Below are 12,000 nucleotides of genomic sequence, written 5' to 3' on the forward strand. Positions count from 1 at the left end.
ACTTCTATTCATCAGAATGTTACCAGATAAGCAAAAGTTTCATCCTGCTGCATACCAAAATTCAAGTTTGGTGAACTCTAACCTTGAATTTGAATTTGAATAGCAAACATCAGACACTGGCCTTAAAACTAAAAGATGCAGTGTTGCAGGGTCTAAAGTAGTTGCTCATGTTCAAAGCCTGGTGTGATTGCAGCTTAGGAATTTATTATAAGTCGTGTAGAGTAATTGGTACTATGAATATCCCTGTAGAGCAGGGGTGTCCAGTCCTGATCCTGGAGGACCACTATCCTATAGAGGTCAGCTCCAATCCTAGTTAAATACACCTGAACCAGAGTAAAACTTGCAACCAAGTGCATTGGTGCTAAACTCTGCTGCACTGTAAAAAAAAATTATCATGATTTTAATGGTAAAAGACTGTGATAATGCTACAGTAAAAACCTATTAATTGGTTAACGGTAAGTTCCCCCTATATAAGGTGAAAAACAGTATTGGATATTAAATGTCATTTTACAGTAATAAACAGTTTTTGAAAGTGAAAAAGAATGTATAATTTACAGTGAAAAACTGTAAATTGACATTCCCTGTGTTACATTTGATTTTTTTTTTCTTCGTTGAAATAACTGTTTCGTCTTAGTTTGATCAGTGTTCATTAGGGTTGTATTTAACTCTTAATGTTGTTAAATTAATGTTTATTGCATATTTCAGTTTTATGTGTGTTACCATGATGGTGTTTAGGGTTTGTGTGAATGACACAGTGGACCTTCTGTATGTTAGTATTGCTCTTTTCAGCTTGTGACGAGCTTTAGTTCATCGTGTAATTTTCTCATTACCATCTGCTTATCAGTGTGTTTACAAAGGTACTAAACAAATTTTAGTTCTTCAGTAGGTTGGTATATTAACATTATATCAGTTAATGAAGTATGGTTTTTAAATTTAAATTGAAGTCAAATCTGTAAAACCTAAAATGTTGCTACCGTATTTTGTATGGTAAAATTCTGGCTGACACCACAGCTGACAGTTTTTTACCATAAATTTTACAGAATTGTTTTACAGCGTGGATGTTGGCTCTTCAGGAGAAGGATTGGACACCCCTGCTATAGAGGGTGCAGCAATGAGTCCTAAAACCTGGAAATGAGTTAGCATTTTAGCATTTCTGGTCAGTGGGTCTTCTGATTGAGTTTTTGGTTAAATACCAGAAAAATGGTCTATGGTTAACAGGTTGTGAGGGACATTAATCATCATCACAAATTAAATCAATGTACCTTCTTTTTTCAGTTTAGTGTTCTGTTTAGAATTTTGTTTTATTCTGCAAGTGCGAATGCTCTTTTCCATTTGCCCGCTTTGCTTGCCATAAATGAATCTGCGTGAGGATGCATCTTTGTAATAACAGTGGTAAAACAGGCCTGTTTCTCTCACAACCACTTATCATCAGTAGCATGTACTTAGAGCATCTGTGCTGGAGGGCCAGCCTGCTGGACAAAGTAGTGAAGTTTAGAGTGTTCATTGAGGAAGAACAGCATTGAAGGTCTAATCAAGACTCCTTCCGACCTACAATTCCCTAAATTATAGACATTACTGTTGTATTTTCCCTTTTGGTGACAGACATCTTTTGGTCTCTTGTTTTTTTATCCCTTCTCAAGACCCCTTTCCACAGCCAGGAAAACCTCTTTTATTATTCTTTACCCACTTTTATGGACGTCTCTGCTCTTTTATGACTTGCTCTATCATATGATCATGGTTGCTTCTTTCCATTAGAGTTATTGGACCTTAGTGCTGCCTTTAATACCCACAACATTCTCTTGAATAGGCTCGAAAATTATATTGGCATTGTGGAATTGCATTGGCATGGTTCAAATTGTACTTCCCATTATCAGCTTGTTGCTACAGTTAAGAGGTGTCCCCAGGTGAAAAACAAGTGCACTTCCATAATGTACTTAAAGTGCTCTATTTTTGCGCACTAATTTTGTACTTAATATACTAAAAATGATCCTTTAGTACTTCTTAAGATAAACTTAAGATCATCTAAGCATACTATCTTTGTATTTAAAAAATCTTTAATTCACTAGTACACTCAAGTGTACTACAAGTGGTAGCTAAATACATTTTTTAAATACAAAGATAGTATGCTAAAAGTGCATTTTAGTTCATATTCATGGTGTCTCAAAATAGCACAGTTGAGTACACTTAGATGATCTTAAGTTGACCTTAAGAAGTACTAAAGGATCATTTTTAGTATATTAAGTACAAAATTAATGCGCGAAAATAGAGCACTTTAAGTACATTATGGAAGTGCACTTGTTTTTCACCTGGGATATCGTTAACAAGTTTGGTATGGAGTACTGCAAGGCTCAGTTCTAGGACCGTTGCTTTTCACTCTGTACATGCTACCACTGGGTGATACCATTAAGAAAAATGGAGTCAGTTTTAACTATTACACTGATGATATTCAGCTCTATATTTCTGTGAGGTCAGACAAAACATACCATGGTTACTATAGTTAAACTATGGTAACCACAGATTAACCATGGTTTTGCTACACTAACCATAGTTTAACAATGATATATGTAGTAAAACTGTGGTTATGCACATGGTAGTCAATATGCCATAAAAAACATGATTACTACACTTTTAATATAATAAAACCATGGTTCATTTTTGTAAGGGTGGTAACCAAACAGTTGATGGACCCCATTAGTCTATCAACTTTTTGGTTACCCATATTCTTCAAAATAACTTATGTTTTTATGGCACCACCAGCACTAAAAAAATAAATAAATAAAATTCAAAAACTGGTGACCATCTGTCTATCCTGAGGTGCATTTTTTTCTACTTCAAAATTTCATCTTTAATTCAGTGTGTTTAATTGTAATTGCTTTTAATTGGAATTGCTTCAGGTCATAGCCCTTGAGTGTCTGGATATATATGGCACTCATCACAGAAAACAGAAAACAGCACTCCATTCATTCTGCTTGACCATTTCAACATCCAGATTGATGCTCCAATCCCACCTCAACATCTCATGCTTCCTTTGCCATCGCTGCTCTGCTGATTTTTCCTATTCCCACTGTCTAATCTTCAGTAATCTTTGCATCAGTTAAACATTCCTTCAAGCTGGATATCTACCCATCAGAACTTCATAACTGAATTACATGTAAAAACTCGCCAACAGTTAAAACTTGTAGTTCCAGAATGATGATTTCTGGACCAAACAAAGAAAAGTATGTGATGATTCATACTGTCTGCATTGTTCAGCTCTGTAGATATAACAAGTACTCACTTGTACTTGAAAAATGTTTGCAATTCCAGTAGCTTTTGGGTATCTAGAATATTTTAGTCTAAAATGTTACACTAGAGTGGTATCAGAAGACTATGTAAATCATCTGCAGACTGATGATTGTGTATCAATGACTTACTGCTGTATAAGTCTTAACACATTAAACATTTGAATTCATAATTTTGCTCCATTTTGTGTCAAATTTATCTTCCTGTATGAAAATACTGTAATGATTTAACAGAAATGTATGTTGATTTCAACCACAGAATAACATAACACAGTTACAGTACTTAAGTTTCATAAGTACTTTTGTAACCCATTATAACATAATTATACTATTCAACTTTCTATCAAAATTGATTACATTTGTGGTAGATCCTGGCTGAAATGTAACCTCTGTATAATTCTTTGTAAACTTTACATAATTAATTACATTTTAACATAATTAAGTTCACATTCAATAAGCTTCAAGTATAATTTTTTACACAGTTACATTATACAGTAGAGCCAAATCCTTATTCTATTTTGACAGCCTATCAAAAAAGTAGTCACTCTGCAGTAACATGAAGCACTACTGCTGATAGAAAAATAGAATATTATCAACATCGCTCGCTTATATATTGCTATATATCTACATACAGAGACAAAATACAGAAAACGTGGCATATAGCTATATTTTGTATATTTGTATGTTTGTGTCTCCATCTAGTGTTGAGACAGGTGAAGAGGAAGCACTACACAGAAGAAAACAGCAATAAAAGGGGATTTCATTTGAAAGACAGGATCCTATGAATTATATCCACACTACAAGGTGTAAAATTGTCATTTATTTCAAGTTTATTAGGCAACGTCTGCTGCCTTGAGTACTGAACACTGACTTCACGGATGAAAAAAACATCTGCCATACTCACGCAAAGAAACTGCTTAGGAAACAAATATTAAAAATGAGGTTTAATGTTTGCTTCTGTTGGGTTTTCTGTATTTTTGCTAAACTGTAACTGAATTTATGAAAGTCACAGTTTATATTAACAAATCATCACCTTGGAATTATAAGGCTCTATCTGTTTTTTTTGTTTTTGTCAAAATTGAGTTATTCACATATTCTTATTCTGTGACAACTTAATTACATTGGTTTTTTTTGTTTGTTTGTTTTTTTGTAAGTTGTGTACATTTTGGGCCTGATGTATGAAAGAAACTTGTTCGCCTTATCGCTATAAGAATGCAAAAACTTTGAAGCTCAATATTTCAAAACTGCTCAGAATGCAGATAGAACCTTATAATTCCAAAGTGACGAAATGTTAACAGATTAAAAATACAGTAACAAATGTAATCATCATTGTTAATGCATTAACTAACATTAAACTAATGGGACCTTATTGTCAAGTGTTACCAGCCTTTTGCATAGGATATTAGGTTATATACTATAAAATCACGTTAATGCATATCCTGAGCATGTTTAAGAGAAAATGTCACGTCCACATAAAGATTGTTTCCACATAACATGAAAATAGCCCTATGAATTACACATCACTTTTGATGTTGTATTTCCTCTTGAAATGCAGCCCACAGGTTCACCATCCACATAAACATCATAACTGCATTTCAGTTATCAGTTTCCTTCAATCACTTTTCTCCAGAACTGCGTGACCGTAAAGTTTCTGTTCCTGTGAATCAGCAGTCCCAGCGCTCGGGCTTCTCGTCTGGACTGCTCATAACTGGCTCTCCATATCTGCCGAGGAGACGAGCTGCTTCTCACCGCAAACTCAAACAGTTTTGGAGGTGGGCATGTGAGGTGGCTTTCTTCAGCTCGCCAGACTTTAGACGGCAGTTTCTGTCACAGACCGAGTAAAAGAGAAGACATTAACACTTTAGATTAGGTATTCCCTAATTAACTAGTTGCATATTACTGTTTATTAGTACTTATAAACAGTGTTGGGGGGTAACTAGCTACATGTAATGGAATTACGTAATTTACAAAACAAATGTAATTGTAATCAGTTAGCTGAGAAAATTAAATTACAGTTATTACAGGGGGTTACATCTGATTTATTTATTTTTTTACACACATACAGATTTGATTTCTTTCCTAAATTAAAATTGACTGCTCTAAAATATGAGACACCTATGTTTCAAGAGTTTAGGACACAGAACATGCTTATTCTGTTTTATTTCCGATTTGGGTTTATGTGTATGCTTTATTTTTAAGATGAACTTTATTTTCAAGGCATTGTTAGACGCCAGTGTATCCTGTCATAGCTATGCAAAGATCTGATTTCAAAAACATAGCTATCTTGTTATGATTTTAAATCTATATTTAACCTTAGAATGATCTCAAGTAAGTCTGATTTTGTGGTGGCTGTGCTTTGAAATTAAATGATTATAATCTTAATTCGAGGGATAAAGGATTGCAGAAGTGACAGTAATCAGTGTTGAGCACTACTGTAATGTTAAACCCTGCCTGCTTTAAAAGTTTGAACAGTTGAAAACATTAGAAATTTAGAAAAGTAATCAAATGTAATCAGTTACATTACTTTATTAAAGTAATTGAAAGAGTTGCACGACTTATTACATTTTAAACAGGGTAACTTGTAATCTGTAACCTATTACTTTTCCAAAGTAACCTTCCCAACACTGCTTATAAAGCACATATTAATGCCATATTAATCTAGATCCCCTAACCCACCCAATACCTAACATAACTACTACAACAACTACCTTAATTACTATCAATAAGCAGTAGTTAGAGGAGCTTATTGAGGAAAAACTCTTAGTTAATAGTGAATGTGTGTTCCCTAATCTAAAGTGTTACCATAAGAGAATGAGAAGTCCTCTCAAAATCATCATTTCATTACCTTTTCCCGCCGGTGGATATTCTCCCAGACTCTGTTGCACACCATGCACTCGAAGGCATCAATGAAGTTATCCTGACCAATATCCTGAACACCCCACGGACGCTCCTTCAGCTCGGTCACCAGATTCACGTTAGATATTTCCCGCTTGTGCTTCCACTCCAGATACCTAAGATACTCCCAGTCATTCTTGTCCAACCTCTTTAAATACTGAGCGAGCTTCTTCGGCGGCTCTTGGGGATCGACCACGACTGCGCTCCTGTTATCTGGCAACCACATGCGCACGTTAGGAGCTCCGTAGTACACCGGCACAACTCCTAATTTGAGCGGCCTCCACAGTTTCTCAGTGATATAGTCATCACAGACGGCGTTCTCAAAGGCCAGGATGAACTTGTACTGGGCGAGGATCTGGTAGAAATCGTGATCGTCCATCGCAGTGGAGTCTCTCAGATGAGGTGGCAGGTCTTTATTATGAAGACACTGTCCGTATGAGTCCACTTGAATGTGCTGCATCAGCTCTCGAACGTAAACATCTCTGTCAGACGGTGGGTCGCAGTCGGACTGGACGTACACCACAGGCGCCAGAGTTCTCCTCAGCTGGTTTTTGTAGGACAGAGGCAGCAGGTGTGTTTGTGCGCTGAGGGCGCCGAGGCCCTCCAGGTGCTGCGTGGTGAGGGGCAGGTGAGAGCGGCGGCTGAAGGTCGCTGTGTGGTTGAACAGGGTAATGAGCGGCTCGTGAAAAAGCTTGTAGTTATTCTTGGGTGACTCCTCATGAAACAACGCCCACTGGTGCTGCTCGTGACGCGGAAGAGGAAGACTTTCAATGCTGAAATCGGTACCTGGAAAAAAGGTTACCCTAGTGAAAAATAAATAGACTTAAATGTATTTGAAATACATTTATTTCATGCTAAGTATACTACAAATACATTTTCATATTTATGTACTTATAAAATGCCCTGCAATTGTACTTTTAGTACACTAAACTGGTATACTTAAAATCTGCTACATTTTGTATTTAATACACTTTAATTGTGCAGAAGTAGTGCTGAAGTACAATTAAAGATATGCTTGATATATCTGATTGTGCTAAAGTGGAACTATTGCAAGTATACTTGCATTTAAAGACCGATATTATTCAAAGATCATACGATTTTCGTCAAAATTGACATTAAAACACATTTTAGACTTGTGCATTAATATGCCAAATAAAGTTTAACTATAATTTTTATATCAGTAAGTCACGAGATATCTGTCAGTAAATATGTTAATAGATTTTAACTATATTTAGTATGAAATAAACGTATTTTAAATATATTACTTTTTTACTAGGGTAGTTCACCCAAAAATGTAAAGTCTGTCATTAATTCCTCTCCCTCGTGTCGTTCCAAACCCGTAAGACCTTCGTTCATCTTCGAACCTGGGAACATTTCTGTTGTATTGCGGTCTATGGGAGGGTCAGAGAGCGCTCAGAATCCATCAGAAATATCTTAATTTGTGTTCTGAAGATGAACGAATGTCTTACGGGTTTGGAACGACACGAGGGTGAGTAATTAATGACAGACTTTTCATTTTTTGGGTGAACTGTCCCTTTAAAGGAAGTGTCTGTGTTCATCAGTACAAGGATCAAAATCAATATTATTTCTACCATATTGTTGAATGACTTTGGAAAAAATATTATGATTTAATAAATTATAACAGAAAATCATTTGCAAAGAGTAATTTTTGATATGGGGTTACTGTTTTAGCTGGATGTCAATCATTCATTGATCAGTCATTCTGCATTATATTTTATTAATATATTTTATATCAGGCAGCGGCTATTTGCACTAAGTGAAAACAGCATATTTTCTTAGCGATAGATGCTACTTACATTAAGTGCAAATAGCAATGGATTCTATTTACACTATGTTAAAATAGAAGGATTTTCAAATAGCAGAATAGTGCCAAATATCTGTATTTGTAGTACATTATAAAACAGAATGCAATAATAACATATTGAATGTAAATTATAATTTCAATTCAAATTATTAAATGGATGCCACCTTATTGGGACAATGAAACCCTCCCTACACCTACCCTAACCCTACCCAACTTTCTGAATATTTACTTCATTTTTATTGAAAATAATTTCCATTGCCATGTGATATTGAAATGATACGAAATTTGATTTGAAAAGGGAGAAAAGAAAATTGGTGAAAGGCAGATTCGATCACGTCAAAAAGCACATGCTTAACCATCTACGCCACTGAAACTGTTGTTAGATGATTGTGTTTTGTAATGTTCACTGCCCCAATCGCATGTTGGTGGGTGGAGTTTTATATTATTTTATCATTGTTGTTTAGTCTTATGATTCTGTGGTTTCAAGGAATATTTATCTTCAAGAGTATAAGAGATAAGAAAATGTCTCCATTTCAAGGTTTTTAACGTCACATGTTGTGAAGCAGTCATTTTCCATTGCCTTTGCTTTGGTACTGTATAATAATGTAATACTCGTTGTATTTGTGCAGGTCAGACAAAGCCTAAGGATTGAAACATACACAACTAAGATTTTTCATCCCTCGTCTCCTGCTTTCTGCTCTTCCCTGGCATCTTCTGTCTGCCTCCTGGACTGACAAATTACTGTTAATACAGTTTTTTTGAGTATCACACAAAATCCGGTAAAACATAACAAACGGATATTTAAGTAGGATCTAGTATTCCTGATGTGGAGACGAAATCTAACATTTTTGTCATTGTTGGCACAATCTAACATTACCTAATTTAATAACACTGTTAAAAGCAATCTAAATGAAAATAGATTTTTCATTCTGTACACAATGCTGGATAGTAACTCATTTACATATAATCTGGATTACATAATCTGATTAAAAAAATTAAGTACTTAAAGTAACTGTAATCAGAATACAGTTACTTTTTATTGATTATATTTTTATATATTATTCACAGAATAGTCATCATTAATCATTTCTTGATTTAGTAGTCAGGTGGATATAATTACACAGAAAATTGAGAGGGCACACAGCACTTGACAACTGGGTTTACAAAAATCATTTCAATTTTAAGAAGTGTTCTCTTAACATTCTGTTGCATCGAATACTGATGAACACATTAATGTCTATCTGAATTATCACTGTTTATTTAACCATGTATTACTATGTCTTTGGATGGTTTTTATCTTTCAAACACATTAAAGTGCACAAATTCATGTTATTTCTTATTTACGTGTAATGCAGGGATTCCCCAAATTTGTTTCAGCTGAAAATCTTTCACCTAATATATTTACTTGAATTGAAATACCCCCTGAGAGAATAAGATAATAATTCAGCAACATTTGCATGTTCACGGTTTGCTGATGTAAATTAATTATTTAATCTTTTATAAGTAAGTGTTTTATTTTAATTGTTGTTATTTTAAAATAATTTAAAATCATTTTAATGATTTCATTAGTGCTGTCAAACGATTAATCGCATCCAAAATAAACGTTTTTGTTTATGTAATAATATGTGTGTGTACTGTGTATATATATTATGTATATATAAATACACACACAGTATATATTTTGAAAATATTTACATGTATATATTTTATATTATATGTAAATATATTTATTATACAAATCTAACATATTTTTCTTATAAATACACGCACATGCATGTATATGTTTATGTACATAATAAACATACACAGTGCACACACATATATTATGTAAACAAAAACTGTTATTTTTGATGCAATTAATCACGATTAATCGTTTGACAGCACTAGATTTTATTAATTGCTCATTTGTTTGTAAAATTCATTTGTTAACTCACAATTCCCCAAAAGTTAGAAATTATATTACCTAAAATGTGTAATATAATGTACATTATTGAATAGTTTTTGTCATGTTTTGGAATCAGCATTGGACTACAATTTGTAAGTAATCTACCTACCACTCTCTGTACATTACGATGTTTTGATGGCTAAATTCATTTGTAGCATTTAAAACAACTAATATTAGTGCGGTGTATTTTATTTTTTATGTAGACAAAACTGTATACAATTTTAATATTGAATTTAATTAATATAAATGCGAATATAAAATGAATGCATGTATGGAACAATTGCACTCACCATAAAAAAGAAAAGCTTTTGTCTGTGGATGGGAATGATAAGACTTGTTAACAGTGAAGAAACATCTGTTAGGGCCGCACTCTCCGAGACGTCCCAGTTCTCCGGTCAGAGGAGACCACCACACAATAACAGGGTCCTGGAGCTCTGAGCCACGAGGAATCGCCTCAGCGGCCTGTCTCTGTGACAACTGCTGTCCGAGTGCCTTCTGCTCAAACTCTCCAAGCTGTTCGATAACCTGCACAGACAGACAAGCCTGTGAATACATGACCACTGATACTGCACACATGAAGGATGGATTTACTGAGGAAGGTTTGGTCAAGACAAATATATGTGACCCTGGACCACACATATATATATATATATATATATTTGTAGCAATAGCCAACAACACATTGTATCAGTCAAAATGATCGATTTTTATTTTATGCCAAAAATCATTAGGATATTAAGTAAAGATTATGTTCCATGAAGATATTTTGTAAATTTCCTACCGTAAATATATCAAAACTTCATTTTTGGTTAGTAATATGCATTGCTCAGAACTTCATTTGGACAACTTTAAAGGCGATTTTCTCAATATTTAGATTTTTTTGCACCCTCAGATTCCAGATTTTCAAATAGTTGTATCTCGACTAAATATTGTCCTATCATAACAAACCATACATCAATGGAAAGCTTATTTATTCATGATGTATGAACCTCAATTTCAAAAACTGACCCTTATGACTGATTTTGAGGTCCAGGGTCACATATGAGTCGGCTGTTCTTCGAGAGAAAAAAGAAAAAGAAAAAGTTTCATAAATGTTTTATTTGTTAGAGAAGTGGAGAAAAATAATGCAATGCATCTATTAAAAAATAAATAAATAAATAAATAAAAACATTAATCAATTGCTATTTCATATGTCAGTTTGCAGGGATGGAAAAAAGGAGATTTTAGTAAAAGGAGATACCAAGGATGAGGAAAGGACAGAGATTTATCCAAAGGTTAGTGAGAGACTGATCAGATCCCGAAGGCCAGCGGACACACAGCGTGACATCTGCAAACAAGAACAACTTTAAAACCAGCATATTCCACACTTATGGTTCATTTGCGCTACATTTATCAGAGTGAGCTTCCTACCTAGACAGCATTCTCGTGCGCTTCGAGTAGATTAGAGCTAGGTGTCCTATAAAATCGACTTATCAGTATACAAAGTAAAACATTTGAATGTTTAGGTAAGCAAATCTTTGCTGACTATCTGAGGTTTAATTTAAAGGTAGAGTTCATATATTACCTGAAATGTCATGATTAAAAACACAAAGGCAGACGCGCAGAAACAAAAAGCACAAAGTTTTTTCACAGAGACTGGCCACATGTCAAACCCTCTCTCCGTCAGCGTACCATGAAAAACAACAACACTTCCAGACTATTTATTTTGATGGCATGTTTTTTCGAATATTTGCGATCTGTGATGCATGATTTATTCCTGTAAATATATTGATCTCATAGCTGCAGTCCGCAGAGCGTGCTTCCGTAGTTTCTGCGTCACTTCCGTTACGCGTCCCTTTAAACCACAGACGCTTCCTCTGAGAAGGGTTTTACCGCAGAAACACACACTCATTAAAGAAAAGTTTTTTGCTGTTGACCATGCAACATTCTCATAGTGAATAAAAGAGGTGGCAAGTGAGATGTACATTATGCATTTTTTCATAAAATTAGCCCCATGTAAGTAAAATTAACCCCAATAAGTAGGACATAATCAGCACACATTACTCTAAATATGA

At 34.5% G+C, this 12,000-nt stretch overlaps 1 protein-coding gene across 4 annotated transcripts; it reads right to left on the reverse strand.

Moving 5' to 3' along the window:
* Positions 1-4,086: 4,086 nt before the first annotated feature.
* On the reverse strand, positions 4,087-11,771 carry fut10 (fucosyltransferase 10). Of its 4 annotated transcripts, none has more exons than XM_058790339.1 (5): positions 11,511-11,771; positions 11,357-11,402; positions 10,237-11,273; positions 6,127-6,962; positions 4,087-5,105 (listed from the first exon to the last, which is right to left on the reverse strand). In XM_058790339.1, the coding sequence occupies exons 3-5, from the start codon at positions 10,583-10,585 to the stop codon at positions 4,884-4,886; spliced, it is 1,407 nt and encodes a 468-aa protein (XP_058646322.1). In that variant the 5' UTR covers positions 10,586-11,273; positions 11,357-11,402; positions 11,511-11,771; the 3' UTR covers positions 4,087-4,883. The 4 variants fall into 4 exon arrangements, with proteins under 4 accessions (XP_058646322.1, XP_058646323.1, XP_058646325.1 ...); XM_058790340.1 differs by having other exon boundaries at positions 11,357-11,414; positions 11,511-11,541; XM_058790342.1 differs by lacking the exon at positions 11,357-11,402 and having other exon boundaries at positions 10,237-10,471.
* Between the last annotated feature and the right edge of the window lie 229 nt (positions 11,772-12,000).

The sequence above is a fragment of the Onychostoma macrolepis genome, chromosome 10 (assembly GCF_012432095.1).
Source record: "Onychostoma macrolepis isolate SWU-2019 chromosome 10, ASM1243209v1, whole genome shotgun sequence".
NCBI lineage: Eukaryota > Metazoa > Chordata > Actinopteri > Cypriniformes > Cyprinidae > Onychostoma > Onychostoma macrolepis.

Coding starts and splice junctions, on each gene's coding strand:
- fut10 (XM_058790341.1), bottom strand. CDS start 10,585: ATGTGTGGTCCAGGGTCACATATATTTGTCTTGACCAAACCTTCCTCA. Junction 6,963..10,236: donor AAAAGCTTTTCTTTTTTATG/GTGAGTGCAATT, acceptor CCTTTTTTCCAG/GTACCGATTTCAGCATTGAA. Junction 5,106..6,126: donor ATATCCACCGGCGGGAAAAG/GTAATGAAATGA, acceptor GGTCTGTGACAG/AAACTGCCGTCTAAAGTCTG.